The following is a 17,746-nucleotide window of genomic DNA, read 5'->3' as shown; positions in this document are numbered from 1 at the left end:
CTTTCTGTTCTAAGAAGTATAACCAATGCCGCACATGAACTCACTTTTCTTGAAGAAATCAAAAGGAAATTCTCCGTCTTCCTTCCTGCTAATGCTCAGGAAGTTTTCGTTAAATAGATGCAGTTTGATGTATTGTGGTGCTTGTACTCAACATTGCACAAGGTCTTGAGTTTATGGTCACGCAGAAATTGATGGTGTAAAAGCACTACTCCTTAAGTGCTCTAATTTCATGCCTGGTTTAGTTGTGCGATGCCTTCAACCCCTCAGCCTATGTTCCTTATGACGGTGATATGCGCTGTGCTAGAGATAAGCAATTTTGTTTGTTTTTATCAACATTTTTTTTGTACTGCAGCACAGTTTAAGTACGCTGCTGTAAAAAAAAATATGTCGTGAAACACAAGAAAGCAGTCCCATTAACATTTTGGCATTTTCACTGGTTGAATGATGCGATGTTGTACAGAAAACAGTGCGCAGAAATATTTCATGTTCACGTTTTTAAAGAGTTCGAGATTTAATCAGCCTTACTTTTTCCGTGCAGGACGTAACTGTTCTGGCTTACGACATTGAAACGACAAAGCTTCCTCTCAAGTTTCCGGACGCTGCCTCGGATCAAATCATGATGATCTCATACATGATAGATGGCCAGGGCTACCTGATTACAAACCGGGAGATCGTGTCGGCAGATGTGGAAGACTTTGAGTACACACCAAGGCCCGAGTTTGAGGGGCCGTTCATCATCTTCAACGAACCAAACGAGGTTAGTTGACATGACTTGTATTATACATGATGAGACATCTGCAGCTTGATTGAAAGATCTATGCTCACAGTTTACTGTTTTAAGGGTGGGAATAATTGAAATTCGCGTGGAGATATCATAGAAGTTTTGCACGAACAGAAAAGACTAAAAGTCTGCTTGAAAATTTTAAACCGTCATAAATAACATTTGTAAATGGTCTTACTTGCCTGCAATTTGACAAGAAGTTACGGGGATTAGGTTGAAAAATACATGTTTACACATATCAAATACAGTAATGAAGTTTGCAGCTGAATTGTATCATTCTGTTCTAATGTGCTCACTCTGTTCGTTAATTGTCAGTAAAGATAGTGCACATTGAAAATTTCGGGGTGTGTAGTTGAGTGTACACTTTACAGTGTCTTGCAGTCCTTTGTTAATGAAACTAATTGCTTAATATCAAAGTTTGAGAGGCATGTCCTGCAGGTTTTTAAAAAATACTGATTTTAATGTCTGCATAGCTTGTATGTATTTGCTGTTGTTACAATTGTAGCACTGACACTCTTATTCTTCAGCTCTCACTGCTCCAGAGGTTCTTTGACCACATCATTGAGGTGAAGCCACTCGTCATTGTGACCTACAACGGTGACAACTTTGACTGGCAAGTTGTTTTCGCTGTACATACTGCGCATAAATGTAGTTTTAAACTTTCATGCCTAGATGTGTGAGTTATGCCATTTGTCACGAGGCTATTTAGCAAGACGCTCTCGTGTAGGTTTGTGTGAGTACAAACTGATGACAAAACCATCATCAGGAAAGAAGAGACGAGACCATTTGTGCAAAAAGAAAAACCAACACTCGATATATTTGTATAAAAGGAGGAAAGGGCAAAGTGATAAAAAATAAAACTAGAGAATGCAAAAAAGCTAAAGTTAACAGAGCTAGTGAGCTAAAGGATAAAGGCTATCAGTGCTTTAGTTCAGAAGAAATGTCAAACGGCTGTTACCGTCCTGCAGCAACACACGCAGAGACAATGAGGCTTGGTGCGGTGAAATGCAGTTGGGGTGACGGTGTCTCTCAGAGGATAGGTAGTGTTGGTTGATCCAAGGTCAGTGTCCTTCGGGGCGTTCTTCCTCTGAACGCTTGGACGTGCAACAGGAGATGGACGGAAAGTGCCCGTCAAAATGCCTGGCCAACGCCAGATGGTAATTTTCAGGAACACGTCCAGGTGGGAGCCTGCAGTGGCCTTGCCACAGGAACACAGCCGTCACTCCCACGCCCTGGTAGCCTGCACGCCTTTGCCACGTCTCACACACATCTCCACCACCTCTGTCGTGTTCTTGCTTCAGCTGCTTCCCCAAAAAGCATGAGAGCCTTTCATTGGCCAAGTTTTCCATCACTTCACTTACTTCGTCTGCACCTCATCTTCCTCGCTGAATAGACCAAACAAGCTCGCGTCCACACATTCAGTTGTCGTCGTCTTTCTTGCGCCGATGCACTCGCGCACTTTTCGAATCACAAACTGGTTGTACTCGCGCACTTATCACACCGTTATCACATTCCATTGACTGCGATCCTGATTTTGTTAGTATTAAAACTTTTGGAACATTATTAAAGCAAAGAAATGAAAGCACATGAAAGGATTAACACTGGAAATTATTTTAGTAGCATACATAGTGCTTCTGGCCAAAGCATGCTAAATGGGGCTATTGTCATTGAGACACTAACAATAGTTTATTCATGTGTTGGGGCATTCTGCCTGTAGCTTGTTTGTTTAAAACAGCAGGAGTGTTGAGAACATTCCGGGTTGTTGGTGCCCGCTGCTGTTATGGGCATTAGCGACATCTCTTCTTAGGCTGCTTTAGGTTGGATTTTTAATTCCCCGCTACATGTGAAAATACTTGGACTTTCCTGTCCTATCACCGGGCTTCTGCATTTTTTCAATGACAATATCGCTGCCTTTTTTTCCTTCTTTTGCAGGATGTTTGTAGAGGCACGTGCAGCAATTCACGGTCTGGTGATGAACAAAGAAGTGGGCTATGCACGCAGTCGTGAAGGCCACTACCTGAGCCGACCTAGTGTCCACATGGACTGCCTGCACTGGGTGCGTCGTGACAGCTACCTGCCTGTGGGAAGCCAGAATCTCAAAGCTGTAGCAAAGGTATGTTTGTCTTCAGATGTGTTCTTTTCCTCTTTTTTTAAGGCCTAAGCTCCTTAGGGTGTTGGTCGTTTTCTTTTCTGTAGTGGTATGTTGTAGTAGTAGCCACTTCTAGTTTGTTTTAGAAATTGCCCACTAGATGGCATTGTGTGTATATGTCATTGGTGGCATACTTGTCACCACCCCGTTATAAAGGGGACGCTCATAGCATCCATCCATCCATTCCATCCATTGGAAATGATATCACTAGGTGGCATTAGTGCTTTTCGTATAGTTTATGATTAAGGAGCATTTATGGCGCTGTTATAATAAGAAATCAGCTGCATATTCAAGGACTGAATGATGATGAGTGGGGCGAAGCGTCCATCCTTCCGTTGCATGCTCTAGTGTGATAGGATTATTCCGCTGGCTTTTTAAAAAGATTCCTTTGTTTTTCTATCATTCCTTCAGCTTCTCAATTTTAGGTAAACATGTAGCTTATGTTCATGTTTTACAATTCTAAAAAATAAGGAAAAATGAAAAAGTGTGATGACAAAAGGTATTGTAGAGAAAAAAATAAGCTTTGAAAAGTCACATTGTCGTAGTTTTCAATGGCAACAAGCCACTTGTGTGTCTAGCATCGTCGCCTTAGCAGCGCTCATGGAAACGCTGCTAAAGAGACAAGGTGCTGCTGTGACTGAGAGAAGACCCAGTTCTTTTACGTTAGTATTTCTTATTCAGTGAATTTCCGTAACTTTGGGCCTGCACTTCTTTTAAATGTTTGTTTCACTCTGCAAGTGTTTAGGCATAGTGAAGCTAACATATATAAAGTGTGGACACATGACCGGCATCTAGACCTTGTGCTAACACTAGCCTTTTGTCATCACAAACACTTGCACATTTGCTGAGGTCTGTTGTACAGTGTTTTGCATCACCAAAGCAGTTGCATTGCCTTAACTTTGCAGGCAAAGTTGAGGTATGACCCTGTGGAATTGGATCCTGAAGATATGTGCCGCATGGCCACTGAACAGCCACAGGCGAGTCACACACATAATTCAGAGTAAATCGTCTTGGAGAGGTATCTTTATTTGAGCGTTTTTGTACAGTGTATTGTTCGCATGAAGTTTTCAAGATTGCATGTTTGGGTGGATTTTGGTGTGCCACACTGAAATGACTATTCTTGTGGTAAAGTTTAGGCATATTATCTAACGACTCTTTAGGCCAACTTGGAATGTACAAGTTTTGGATAGAATACACCTTCAGTGCTGTTTGGTGCACTGTTGATGTAATGTACCTTTACTGCAGGTCCTCGCCAACTACTCGGTGTCCGATGCTGTGGCCACTTACTATTTGTACATGAAGTACGTCCACCCCTTCATCTTTGCCCTGTGCACCATCATCCCCATGGAGCCTGACGAAGTAAGGGCCGTGTATTCGTTTAGAGAAATATAAACTATAAGTCATGTGAAACGTGGTACAAGTGTACCTTTTCAGACGTGTGTTTGCCAGTGCCATCGAGTCCATGTATAACACTGTTTCGTAATGTGCTGCCCGTCATAAACAGCCATTGTGGCGTTAATTTTTGCTTGGATCTTGCAGATACGTAAATCTTGTATAGTAATAAAGTTATTTTATTTTTAACAAGGTAACACTATATTACCTTTGAAAAAATACTTTTTTTTACAAAAAAAAATTTTTTCCTTGAGAGTTCGGAAAAATATTTACAAGTATACACTGTTTTACGGACGGGTTTCAGTGCCGCCGTGTCGGGCTGTTGACCTTTGTGTTTTCCCACTTGAACAAATAAACAAAGAGTGCTACAGTGGAAGCATACTTATGAAAACGGTTGGGTTGGTGCATGCAATGTTTCATGGCCTTATCAGCTCACGTTGCGATATACAAAAGCATGAAAACATCAGCTTAACAGCCCTAGATGGCAGCACCCAGATGTCTTATGGAAAATAGTCTATAAAGATTGACCTACTATTTTAGGATATTCTTCAGCCAAAATATGGAAGAATCTCGTTCATACATATTTAAATATTGAATAAAAAGGGTGACGAAAACGCACTATTTTGGAAAAACAAGCAATGTAAGATGACCAAAGAACATTTCAGATTTGCCTAAAAGGTGACCTGTTGATACCGAGGTCAAGGTATTTTACTATTGCACAAAATATGACACATGGTCTGATTGGTAGTGTAAATTGCATTGAACATCAGCTTAGTAACTAATGTTGTACGCAATGCACCAGAAGACGTGAAAGCAGGGTGCACTCGATGACTAGAAACATTAGTGATTATCATACTGGTCTAATGAGAAGTGTCAGAAGCAAAAAATAAAGTCTGTGCTATTCCCAAAATGTTAACGTTCCATGCTGTCCTTTAATTCAACATTTCAACTATGCTTCATCTGCGGGCTAACGAAAGACATTGGCTTCACACTCCCAGATCGCGTGACCACCAAGAAGTGATGTTGGCTAAGCCAAATAATGATGCGTACAATATATGTGCACGTTGACAGTCACCGCCAGGAGTCCAAACTATTTGGCAATGTCTGTACACTTGAGTGCGAATACTTTCATATTTTCTTTGAATCTCGTGCTTTCTCGGCACTCTGCCTGAAACTGTCGTGTAGACCAATGCCAGCGCAGCTAGCGAAATGAATGCAATGAATCAGTGAGCCGTTTTCACTCCCGTGCCACTTGTGGCCGTGCAAGGGTTGCAAGAGGGCGGTGCGTAGCTTCTAAGCTTGCACAGCCACTGTGTGCTGCTTTTATTACTTCATACGATGCACACTGATATTGTAGAATATGTGCTCAGAAATCGGACGAACACAGGAAAAACGAAGTAAACAGAAGTGTCATACAGTAGGCATAAATCAGGCTTTTTGTGTATATGGAACAAACTAACTCTGATATGATTGGTTTTGTGCTTGAATTCAGCACCTCTATTCATTTCTCAGTAAGTAGAACTCCTGTTAAATTGAACACATTTTCCCTGTTCCTTCAGGTTCCGTTTAACGAGTCTGCTGTAGTTTTCAGACATTCCATATGGTCTTCCTAGCTATAGCTTGTTGGAATGCCATTTGGAGCTGAATTTGTCATTATGTTTAGTGTTCGATTAAAAGCAAGCTGGATAGTTTCAGGTGATTTTCGCCTCCATCTGTATTGTACAGGTTTTGCGCAAGGGCTCTGGCACACTTTGTGAGGCGCTACTGATGGTGCGGGCGTTCCATGCCAACATCATCTTTCCCAACAAGCAGGAAGCCATTTTCAACAAGCTGACAGACGACGGCCACGTGCTCGACCAGGAAACATACGTGGGTGGTCATGTCGAAGCACTCGAATCTGGTGTCTTCCGAGCAGACCTACCGTGCCGTTTTCGTCTGGTTAGTAAAAATTGAAGCTTCGTTGATTTTTTATACGGGGCATGTGGCTTCTTCCCACTAAGGCAGAAGTGTGCGTCGAAATGCATGGTATTAAATATGACAGTGTACGAAAATGTTCGCAAAGGCTGCTGTGTAAAATTTGTGCTCACATTTAATGCCAGGTAATAAGCATCCTGCTCTCGTTCAGTGCAGGGAGCATGTTTGCAACTACAATTGAAATATCTTGCCAATAAATAAAGGATTTTATTAACATGCGAAGTAATTGAAATGCAGTTGGCTAGGCTAAGTGTTTTAGCAGGCAGCTTGACTGGCCAGTGTAAATTTGAGGAGCAATGATTTGATTTGGTAGTTATTAATCATGCATTTTTTGAGCATTCTTGGTGTCAATTGCCATACTATCAGGTTGCAGCCAGAGTGAGTGAACATGGATTAGAGCACCGAGGTTGATAATTATATTGCCATTACCATGGTACTGAGTTGTCCCAATGAGATGAATGCTGAGTGGTCTCTCTGACACCAAAGCCACTTGCCACTTCATTGTCTCTGTTGAATTTGGGAAAGAATGCAATGAGGGTCATGAAGTGTAATGAAGTGTCAGCTAAAGTGTTTTTGACAGCACGGATACTCTTCTTCTAGGTGCCGGAGGCTTTTCAGATGCTTATTGATACGGTACCAAAGACAATGCAGCATGCCATCGAGGTTGAAGAAAAAGTGCCATTGAGCGAGGCACTGAACTTTGAAGAGGTTAGTGTAATATTTCATTTTCTTTGCTTAGATTGGGACACCTTGTCTCCCATAGCATGTGCGAAGTGGTTCTAATGAAATGTTGCATCCCAGTTAAGAAATTTCTGAATTCTTTCTACTATATCTTTAAGCTTAGTACCCGAACAGCGTGGTAACAGGCATACAGCCTGTGATGTCCTTTCTTTCACTGCGTATTCCTCACCTTGCAAATCTATTAACATAACCAACTTGCCGGATAAGACAGCGCTTGTGATAGTGCTAATGTTTTATGTAATTGTGCTTTGTTTTCATATAAGGTGTGTGAGGAGATTAAGACTGCACTGGCATCACTGCGTGATACTCCCTTAAGGCTGGAGAGGCCCATCATTTATCATCTCGATGTTGGTGCCATGTACCCCAACATCATCCTCACAAATCGACTGCAGGTAACATCTTTGCCTCCTAGTGTTCAAGAAATATAGGTTGTTGATAAGGTTATTTAGGTTGTGAAAGTTCTTAATAAAGAAAAAAAAATCATTGCTCAGTGGTAATTACCATGGTTGTTAGTAGCATAGCTTTACTATTGCCTTTATCGCTTGTGTACCACTTCTGCATCAGAAGCAGTTCTGAATTTCATTACATCTGTAGTTGCATTTTAATTATGGTGAAAGTCAGTTGTAAATGTATTTGCAATATGCTACAGTGTTAGTTGCCACACAGTGTGTCTTTAATAAGTTAGGTCATCAAAAATAGAACAACAAATGCTAATGGTCAACAGTGCTTGCTAGTTTCTGACATCAAGAAAAAATTGTTACTTTCCACCACCCCCATTCTACAAGCCCCAGGCCTAGCCTTTCATCTAGCCTATCAAATGGTGAACCATTTCATTGTTTGTTGTTGGACCTTCTGCATGATCCAAATTTCTTTGCATATAATAATGGGCACTTGTGTCCTACTATGGCTAAGCACAGGCTTTAGAATTTAAAATAATGAAAAGTATTACCTTGCTTTGCACAGCTAGAGCCTTATCTGTGTGTTGATGTAAAATCATATGTATAGAGGAGAGAGGCCACATAAGAAGAGTGCAATCTGATTTTGCACTGCACGCTGAATGATTTTGTGATGTATCATTTTTGCCTGTGTCACCTTGCCAGAACTCCGGTTGTTAGGGTTAGGAGTACTTTAAATAAATATGTTTTGTGCTCTTGGCTTCACATGCCCATTGTTCGTTACCCAGCCCTCAGCCATGGTCAACGAAGCCGACTGTGCTGCCTGCGACTTCAACAAGCCTGGCGCCACTTGCCGCAGATCCATGCCTTGGACGTGGAGGGGAGAGTACAGTTAGTGATGAATTCTATCGTGATTTTTACAGAGCTCTGTTATTTTCGTCTCCTAGTGTTTGTAGTTGTGCTTGTAGGCCTGAGTACAGTTGCCCGAATAAAATGACTGTTAGCCAGATTTGCTTTGCCTTTGCAGGGATCTATCTCCCCTCAATTCTTCATCGGCCATGTTATACTGAATGTATGGGCTATTCTCATTTTAAATCCAGATAGGCAGCAGTGGCTCTAACTCTATTAGGAAGGGTGACTGCTTGGTAACAATTGGTGCCAACTGTCTCAGCGGTGTCACGCTTTTTAATTTGCTAGTTGTGGTAACTCTACTGTATATTATTGTCAATTAAATGTAGATTGAAAATAACAAACCAATGTAGGGAGTGAAAAAAAAAAGACGAAGACAACACAGTTAACCAGCTTTGAGCAAGAATGGGGTTCTGCCTCATTTCTCCTTTACTGATGTGATAAAGTTCTTCATTTAGTGAATAGTGGCGAATGCAGCGGAAGTGCAATTCATCATACCAATCACATTTCTGGTGGCATCACCTCAGGGGAAAAATTATTACCGCAGAAATTAAAAAGATCGTGGCTAGGTAAAAATGAAGACGAGCTGTTTTTCAGTTGCATGTAATGTAAGGGCAGCAATTTTAGTTACTTCTGAAACACACTTGGTGCACTCATAAAGCTTGAGGGCAAATTGTTAAAATGGCTGTTATTTAGCAGTCAGTAATTTTGCTGTAGTGCATAATAGTGTTATAAAAGGACCCTGAATCAAAAAATGTCAACCTAAGCCGGAAGAATACTGTAAAACATAGAACTGGAAAAAGAGGAATAAAAAGGCATGATTCTTTAGAACCTATTGTCCATGCGCAGTTCAAAACATTTTCTCCAATGCATACCTCACAGAATTATGTGACATGATGGAAGAGAAAAATTGTCATCTCCTTGTTTTACAAAAAGGAAGCCATGGTAGTTTTCACAGAAAGAAAACTAAACAGTTAAAGAACTTGGGATTTTTGTATTATAAACCCTCCACACCTTCATGCTGTGAAACAGGTGATTGACAGCTTGGCCACGTGCAGTTTTGAAGAAATTAACTCATTTGCCTCCTCTGTGTTACCTTATTTCACATCATGCATTAACTATTGCAATCACCTCTTCACTTTCGGGATCATTTTTGTATTAAAATCGGTGACTTTTTATGAAAGAGCAAAGAACACAAACAGTGATTTCAATCTAAATCTCAATAGCATAAAGCCAGTATTCCGCCTACTACACCCATTTACTGCTTGTCTTTTTTTTGTATGCATTCGTGCTACTATACATTTGCCTCGTTTTGCAATGACTTCGCAGTGCCTGCAAGCAGAGCTGAGTTTCAGAGGATTCAGCAGCAGCTGGAAACTGAACGTTTTCCTCCAGCTCAACCAGGCATGCCGTTTCGAGCGTTTCACGAGCTGTCTCGTGAGGAAAGGGCTGCTGCTGAGAAGAAACGGCTGACTGGTAAACCAATTCCATCCTATTTCTTCATATGGCAATACGAAATATTCTTTGCGGCTTTTGAGGGAGTAGTTGTGCTTTGTGCTAGTGGTTTGTTGTAGAGGGTAACCTTGGTTATACTTTTCTAGTTTGTACCTATATGACTCTGTATACCAGCAAGGGATGTTCCAGATGCTTCCCTTGGTTTATATGATTTTTGCACTGTTTTTAGAGACTAAAGTCTTTTTTGGGATACCACAACGCAGAAATTTTGGTCTGTCTGTCTGTTACACTCTTCAGCCAACTGGTCAAATTTAAGCAATGTCCAGCCATCTTGATCTGGTGGCTGCATTCATACTTGTGAACATTGTCGATCAGAAAGCATATATTACGCATATCTGAAGCTCAACATCAATACACAAGTATCAAGTGGTTCGTTTCTTTACTAGAAAATGCATGGATGCGTAATTCTAAAAGCTGTAGTGTATCTTACACTGTGCAAACAATGCGATGCTATGCAAGAAAAAGCGACTGTATACTACGCTTTGCTAAGACGATACGGTGCTGTCACCTGTCGATGGCTTTGCATTCTACACAAGCTTTGGTTTCTCGGCATTACTACCAAATGGCGTTGATATCTCATGCAGCGCCTCCAGACACAAGACTCATCTTTCAATGACATTTGCAGCAAAGCATGCAGATATGCAGTCAATTTTTTCTTCCCACTTTTTCAAATGCATGAGTGAGTTCTCTACTTTCTAAGTACTGTAACTAAAAATTATTTGCCTGTCTTCAAAAGTGACTTTTTTTTGATAACTTAAATGGTAAGCTTAAGTAGGGCTGAGTGTCATGAAAAGTCTATTATACGAACTTCTCATGTAGGACTGAGAAAAAAAAGAAAGGAAGACGAGAAAAACTGTATCGACAGTCTAGACTCACAAATTGCTTTATATTTCTATAGGTGTTGTCGAATACTAGAACTGTATTCGTGCCTTTATTGCTGCTGTTTGTGGCTATGCATATTTCAGTCTTTTAGGTTGCCAGAATATTCAACCAGTTGAAACAAGCTGATCCACTGAGTACCATCTAGGTGGTTCTCAGCTGCTTCATGGATAGCGAAAGATTTGTGCTAAACAGTTCATCCTTAGCAAGCGTGACAGGAAGATAGAGAAGAAGAAGAGATAGATGCAGGACAAGCAGCTGTCCTGCGTTTCTTTCGCGCTTACTAAAGATTACATTGTCTGTCATAGACATAGTTGCAAATGTGACTTTCATTAATACACATGTACTGTGCCTGTTTGTTATTTAGTGTATAGTACTCCTGCATCAAATGAGACATCAATTATTTGAGTATAGCGGCCTATATTTTGCTATCGCTCGAGCTAACAACGTCATGTCGCGACGAATCTGATCTTCAAAGATAATTTGGCTCAGATATACGCACACATTTGAGTCGAAATTTGGCCTATGTGACCTGAACCGAAGATGGTGGAAATGAAAGTGTCTGTTAGTTAGCCCTAAGTTGTCATGTTTTAATCTGTAAGTACTGTACACTTGGTGGAACTGACACTGATGTGTCTCACTTTTTTTATTTTCTCTCGTCATTGTCAGACTACTGCAGAAAGGCCTACAAGAAGGTGCACATAACTCGTACAGAGGTGCGTGAGACAACTATATGCCAAAAGGAAAATTCCTTCTACGTTGACACCGTGCGAAACTTCCGTGATCGCCGCTATGAGTTCAAGGCACTTCTCAAGGTTTGTTGTTGCACATTCTTGTTTTCAGTTGTTATACCCACTTTCTCTGCTCAACTGTTTACTAATGCCTTCTTCATTCAAGGACTTCCTTTTTTTTATGCACGCTTATGACAGGATCATGCAATCTCTGGTATGTGTGTCAAAATATCTTTAAACATTCCTCGTGCAGCACTTTCATACCCTACTTTTGTCTGTCGAGACAGTTCATGTCAATTTTGGGTGGATATCGCCTATTGTATGATTTTCATTTACTTGAACAAACTCATTGAATCGCAAGCAGTGTGCAGCGCAAGTTTGTGGGCTCAAGTGATTTGCTTGGCACGGTAGACATTACTTGAATCACAAATCACAGTGTCCAGTTACTTGACTCACCTTTTATTAGTCATTACTTTTGGAGCACATGTGACGATGCCAAAATGTAAACAGAGTAGCAGTTCCTCTAAGCATGCCAGCTTAATAGATCTAGCACCAATTATCATAAGACTAGCACCACTTCCAGATTGAAGTTGTGGAGTCAGCACTTGTAATTATTTTTCTGGGCCGTATGATTTCTCAAAAAGTTCTTTCTGCCTCTTTCTTAAATCAGCAATGCTGTCGCGATTTACTTTTGTAAAACTTGTTGGCACCAACAAAGTCATTTCTGTACTGTATCGCTTCTAGTTTTTGTAATGTCATTACACTTTGTTTTGGTATTGTGTTTATATTTGTGGTTGTTAGATAACCTTGTGGGAAAAACATCTTGCATTCAAAATCGCAGGTTAAGATCTGTACATACATGTTCCATTTCTCATAGGTCGCCAAGAAGAAAGTGTCTGAGGCTGTTTCCAAGGGGGATGCAGCTGAAATTAAGTCGGCCAAAAACCTGGAAGTGTTGTACGACTCACTGCAACTGGCTCACAAGTGCATTCTCAACTCCTTCTATGGATATGTTATGAGGAAAGGGTGAGCAGCATACTAATGCTTTAATTTTAATCTTGGTGCAACTCATATACTATACTTAAAATATGTACAATATACATGCACATGATGTAGACGTGTTTGGTACTTTTTTAATACATGCATTAGTTCAACTGCTAACATGTTGTGTTGGCCTCGTAGGGCCCTCATAGGGCACAGTCTGGCAGAATCTTGATGGTCCAAAAAATGAAAAGAATGTAGAAAAACGGAGTATTATCTAGGCATATTGGCAGTAAGAATTTACAAAAACATAAGGCATTTCGGCCTGATAACAATATCGCAAATGTTGGCTCCAGAAAATGGTATGAAATGGGAACATATCAATGAGGTTCTACTGTGTTAGTGAAATGGCCCTATCTGCATTTCTCTCTTGGTTCCTGTTTCATTGTAATGGTGAACAAAATGAAGTGATGCCCGACTCTCGGAAAATTTCATTTGATGATAGTCAATTATGCGTAGGTAATAATTGGTTTGACCAAAACTATCTTGTTAATTTTCTTCTTTTACCTGTTTTTGTCATGCTGCATAATAACTACTACTGGGGTACGTGAGAATGCACTTAAAGACATTGATATAACAGCCGCTAAACACGGCTGCATCAAAAAGGAGGACGAAGTGAGTTTTCGTTTGATGCTGGTCTGGCGCCATCTTGATCGTCAAGTTCTGTGCGCTGTAAATAGATCATTAAACAAGTTACTTGTAACGTTATTGGTGGAGGTGGACGACCCCCGTACCTCGATGGAGACGTGCAGCGGTCACACCATCGGCGACCTTTCGACTGCTTCAACTGCTGGTACTTCCTATACGCCGCCCTCATCAGTCCAAGCCACCACCTACGTCACACTCCCGCACCTCCGGGATCCCGGCACTTTCTCCGGTAATGGTACGATCGATCTTGACACTTGGCTGAACCGGTACGAGCGCGTCAGTCCCACGCTCATGCTCGCCAACGTGCTTTTCTACCTGGACGGCACTCCCCGAACATGGTTTGAAAGCCAGGAAGCCGACATAACGAGCTGGGATCTCTTCAAAGAAAAGATACGTGACCTGTTTGGCGATTCATCTGGCCGTCAGCTCGCTGTGAAGAAGACTCTTGCCACACGGGCGCAGTCTTCTACCGAATGGTACATCTCCTACATTCTTGACATCTTGGCCCTTTGTTCCAAGGCCGACCAGTGCATGTCGGAAGAGGAAAAGGTTAACCACGTCTTGAAAGGCATTGCTGACGATGCTTTCAACCTGCTGGTTTTTAACGATGTCTCGAGCATCGACACAATCCTTAAAGAATGCCGACGTCTCGAACAAGCTAAAGCCCGCCGCGTAGCCCAAAGCATCGTGCGCCTTCCGAACACAGCGGCCACTTCTTAGTGTGACGACGCCTTCCACCAGGCCCCTCGATGTGACAACCTTACACGCATCATTCGTCGAGAGGTCGAGGCAGCACAACCGGTAGCCATGCCATTACCGACGCCTGTGTCTTCCCCGACCACGATCTCTTTAATACAAGCGGTCGTTCGTCAAGAGCTATCAAATGTCGGCCTACATCCTGTTCCTACCGTATACAGTGCAGTCCACTTATAACGATATCGAGAAAACCTAAAAATATGATCGTTATAACCGGTGATCGTTATATCTGGACTGCCGCCAAAAACTCGTCGCCGGACGTACCTTTTGTAGCTCCAGGCTTCATTTCGCTATTTTCACCAATTAATAAATATTGTAGATAGTAGGATGTCAAAAACAAGACTTTATTTCTTACTCCGAAGAACGCATCACGGGTTCGCTGAGGAAGAGAGACTGACCGACGGCGGGGTGGGAGCAGTGGGAGGAAGAAAGCACAGCCAGAGGTACCGATGCCGCCACGCCGCTTTGCTTTTCGCTTTTTTTTTTTTCTCTCTCTTTCCCGCTTTCGTTCGGCAAGCTACGAGTAGCTTGCCGGCTTGCCGTTGTAGAAGGCGGGGAGCCGCGGAGCGCGGCGCTTTGCTTTTCGCATTTTTTTTTAATTCTCTCAGCCTCTCCGCGGTCGACGCGCGGCGAGGCGCAAAACGTGACACAGCTGGCGCCATCTGTAGCGCGTCGCGCCAACTCGCTATGCTCTCCTCGGCTTTTTGAACGGCCGGGACGCGCTGCCGGCGCTGTGCTGCAGTGGCGGCAGATACGTACTCGCCTACGCTAACTTTTCGTCTTGTCTCGGCATAGTTCGTTTCAGAGGAACTTATCAATCTAAATGTTACGATTATTCTGAATGAAACATGCCGTCCACGGCAAACTTTTCATCGTTGTATCCGATATGCGGTGGATAACATATCGTTATATATGTTTTTTTTCCCCATAGCCCCAATGCATAAAATGAGACTGTTAAGTCGACCCATCGTTATAACCGATATATCATTATATGTGGTATCATTATAAGTGGACTGCACTGTACTGTGCTGAGCCTTCTTATCGTACCCCTTCTGCGCCTCGCATACAATGCAATCCGTCCGAATAGCGTACTCTTGATGACAGGCCCATATGTTTTAACTGTCGACGCGTTGGTCATATTGCTCGTCACTGCCGCAGCCGCTGGGCTCCACCGTCCCATTATGCACCTCAGTATCACGCCACTTCTGCTCGCCAGTCGTCCCCATCACTTTCTCCATCAACGCCGACCACATTTTCCGCTCCTACAGCACCTCTGAGCAGACCTCGCTACGACCGGTCACCGTCCCCTGCTCGTCGTCAGTCCCGGTTGCCCCCACAACGCCGTGCTGCCTCCCCGACCTATTCGCAGCACCTCCGACCAGAAAACTAGGCCGTGCAGCTTGTGGAGGTGGAGCTGCGTTGACGACCTTCGTAAGAAATCCTCGATTAACGTTAACAACGAACCGAAACCTTTTGGACGTTACTGTGGACAATGTTCGTGTCAGTCCATTGATAGATACTGGCGCGCATGTGTCCATTATGAGTGCTGACCTTCGCCGCCGACTTAGAAAAGTTGTCACGCCCGCCCTCAACCGAGCTGTACGAGTCGCTGATGGAGGAACTGCCGCAATTCTTGGCATGTGCTCTGCGCGAGTGTCTATTGGGGAGAGAAGCACTGTCGTTCTTTTCGCCGTCAGCGAACATTGCCCTCATGAACTCATTCTCGGTATGGATTTTCTAGCCACGCACTCTGCCCTCATAGACTGTTCAGCTGGCTCTCTCCATCTCGATTTACTCCTCTTTTCCGACCCGACTAGCCCACCGCAAACCAGCCTCTGCTGCATTGATTTCACGCGCCTCCCTCCTAACTCTGTCACACATGTCGACTTATCCTCCACGCCGCCAGTACCTATGGTGATTACATGATGGCCCCGATTTCTGCCGTGATGCTTACGCATGGGCTTGCTGTGCCGCATATGATTCTGACGATTACGAGAAACCGCACCTTCCTTCCACTGGTCAACTTTTCACTCACCACCCAACTTCTGCCACAGGGTATCTCCCTGGCCAAAATTACCGCTCTCCAAGATGACCATGTCGAGCCCTTCAGAGTTGACGATTGCTGCAGCTCAGTCAGTGGTTCCACTCCATCACGTTCTTGGGGCGCCGATATCGAGCGAATGGTGTCATCGGACCTCACGTCTGAGCAAGCTGCAGCGCTTTGCCACGTTCTTGAAGGCTATTGTAGCATTTTCGACTTTGCCAGCAACTCTTTAGGCCAAACGACCATTGTCACCCATCGCATTAATACTGGCCATGCAACTCCCATTCACCGACGACCCTACCGTGTGTCTACGTCGGAGCGTGCAATATTACATGAAGCCGGCAAAATGCTTGCGAAAAACATTATCGAGCCTTCATGCAGCCCCTGGGCCTCTCTAATCGTCCTTGTTAAAAAGAAAGATGGAACATGGCGCTTTTGTGTCGATGACCGTCACCTTAAGAAAACTACCAAAAAAGGCGTTTATCCTTTACCTCGCATCGACGACGCCCTCGACTGCCTGTACGGTGCCACTTATTTTTCAGCTATTGACCTTCAGTCAGGGTACTGGCAGATAGCCGTCGACGAGATGGACCGCGAGAAGAGCGCATTCATCACTCCTGATGGTCTTTATCAGTTTAAGGTGATGCCCTTTGGTCTCTGCAATGCACCAGCCACATTTGAAAGAATGATGGACTCATTGCTCTAAGGGTTGAAATGGTCCACCTGCTTGTGTTACCTTGACGATGTTATTACCTTTTCGCCCACATTCGACTCGCATCTTGATCGTTTGTCAGCCGTTCTGCACGTTTTTCGTCGAGCCGGACTCCAGCTTAACGCCTCCAAGTGTTACTTCGCTCGTCGTCAAATTTTCGTGCTCGGTCACCTTGTCGATGCCCAAGGCGTGCGTCCAGACCCAGAGAAAATTCGTGCAGTCACGAACTTTCCCGTTCCGAGGACCACAAAGGATGTCCGCAGTTTTGTGGGGTTGTGCTCATATTTCAGACGCTTTGTTAAGAACTTTGCGACCATTGCACGCCTCCTCACAAACCTCTTGAAGAAAGACGCCTCGTTTACCTGGGGCCATGACCAAGCGTCATCGTTTTCGCTACTTACGACACTGCTTACAACGCCACCAATCTTGGCTCACTTTGATCCACTAGCCTCAACCGAGGTTCACACGGACGCCAGTGGACACGGCATAGGAGCTGTGCTATTGCAGCAACAACGGGGACACGAACGTGTTATAGCCTACGCAAGTCGACTGCTATCTGCAGCCGAGCGCAACTATTCCATCACGGAGCGTGAGTGCCTCGCCCTTGTATGGGCAGTCGCCAAGTTTCGTCCATACCTGTACGGGCGCTCATTCCGTGTTGTCACGGATCATCATGCGCTCTGCTGGCTAGCATCCCTGAAGGACCCCACGGGACGTCTCGCTCGTTGGGCTCTACGCCTTCAAGAGTACATGTTCTCTGTAATGTACAAAACAGGGCGATATCAGGATGCAGATTGTTTATCCCGCTACCCTGTTGACGAAGCAACCGATACTGACGCTCCGATACTGACGCTTTTTCCGTGTCGCAGCTGTTGAACATTGGCGAAGAGCAACGTCGGGATGCTTCTTAACAAGCCATCATTGACAAACTGGAGTCAACGCCTCGCGACTCGTCGCTACGAATGTTTTTGGTGAAAGACGGGATCCTATATCGCCGTAACCTTGATTCCTTTGGATCAGACTTACTTCCTGTCATCCCAGCGCACCTGCGTTCCACTGTCCTGCTTCAACTTCATGGC

At 43.6% G+C, this 17,746-nt stretch overlaps 1 protein-coding gene across 1 annotated transcript in view; it reads left to right on the top strand.

Annotated features, from left to right (window-relative positions):
* PolE1 (DNA polymerase epsilon catalytic subunit 1) overlaps positions 1 to 17,746 on the top strand; it is a 79,425-nt gene that overhangs the window by 4,939 nt on the left and 56,740 nt on the right. The window contains exons 7-18 of the mRNA XM_075893389.1: positions 539 to 757; positions 1,309 to 1,394; positions 2,714 to 2,894; positions 3,836 to 3,907; positions 4,176 to 4,289; positions 6,048 to 6,260; positions 6,897 to 7,004; positions 7,301 to 7,429; positions 8,221 to 8,323; positions 9,671 to 9,817; positions 11,405 to 11,550; positions 12,344 to 12,492. Of these exons, the coding sequence (XP_075749504.1) occupies positions 539 to 757; positions 1,309 to 1,394; positions 2,714 to 2,894; positions 3,836 to 3,907; positions 4,176 to 4,289; positions 6,048 to 6,260; positions 6,897 to 7,004; positions 7,301 to 7,429; positions 8,221 to 8,323; positions 9,671 to 9,817; positions 11,405 to 11,550; positions 12,344 to 12,492 (1,667 nt within the window). The remainder of the gene's footprint in view (positions 1 to 538; positions 758 to 1,308; positions 1,395 to 2,713; positions 2,895 to 3,835; positions 3,908 to 4,175; positions 4,290 to 6,047; positions 6,261 to 6,896; positions 7,005 to 7,300; positions 7,430 to 8,220; positions 8,324 to 9,670; positions 9,818 to 11,404; positions 11,551 to 12,343; positions 12,493 to 17,746) is intronic.

Source organism: Rhipicephalus microplus, chromosome 4, assembly GCF_043290135.1.
Source record: "Rhipicephalus microplus isolate Deutch F79 chromosome 4, USDA_Rmic, whole genome shotgun sequence".
NCBI classification, from domain to species: Eukaryota; Metazoa; Arthropoda; class Arachnida; order Ixodida; family Ixodidae; genus Rhipicephalus; species Rhipicephalus microplus.
This window is presented reverse-complemented; position numbering and strand designations above follow the sequence as displayed.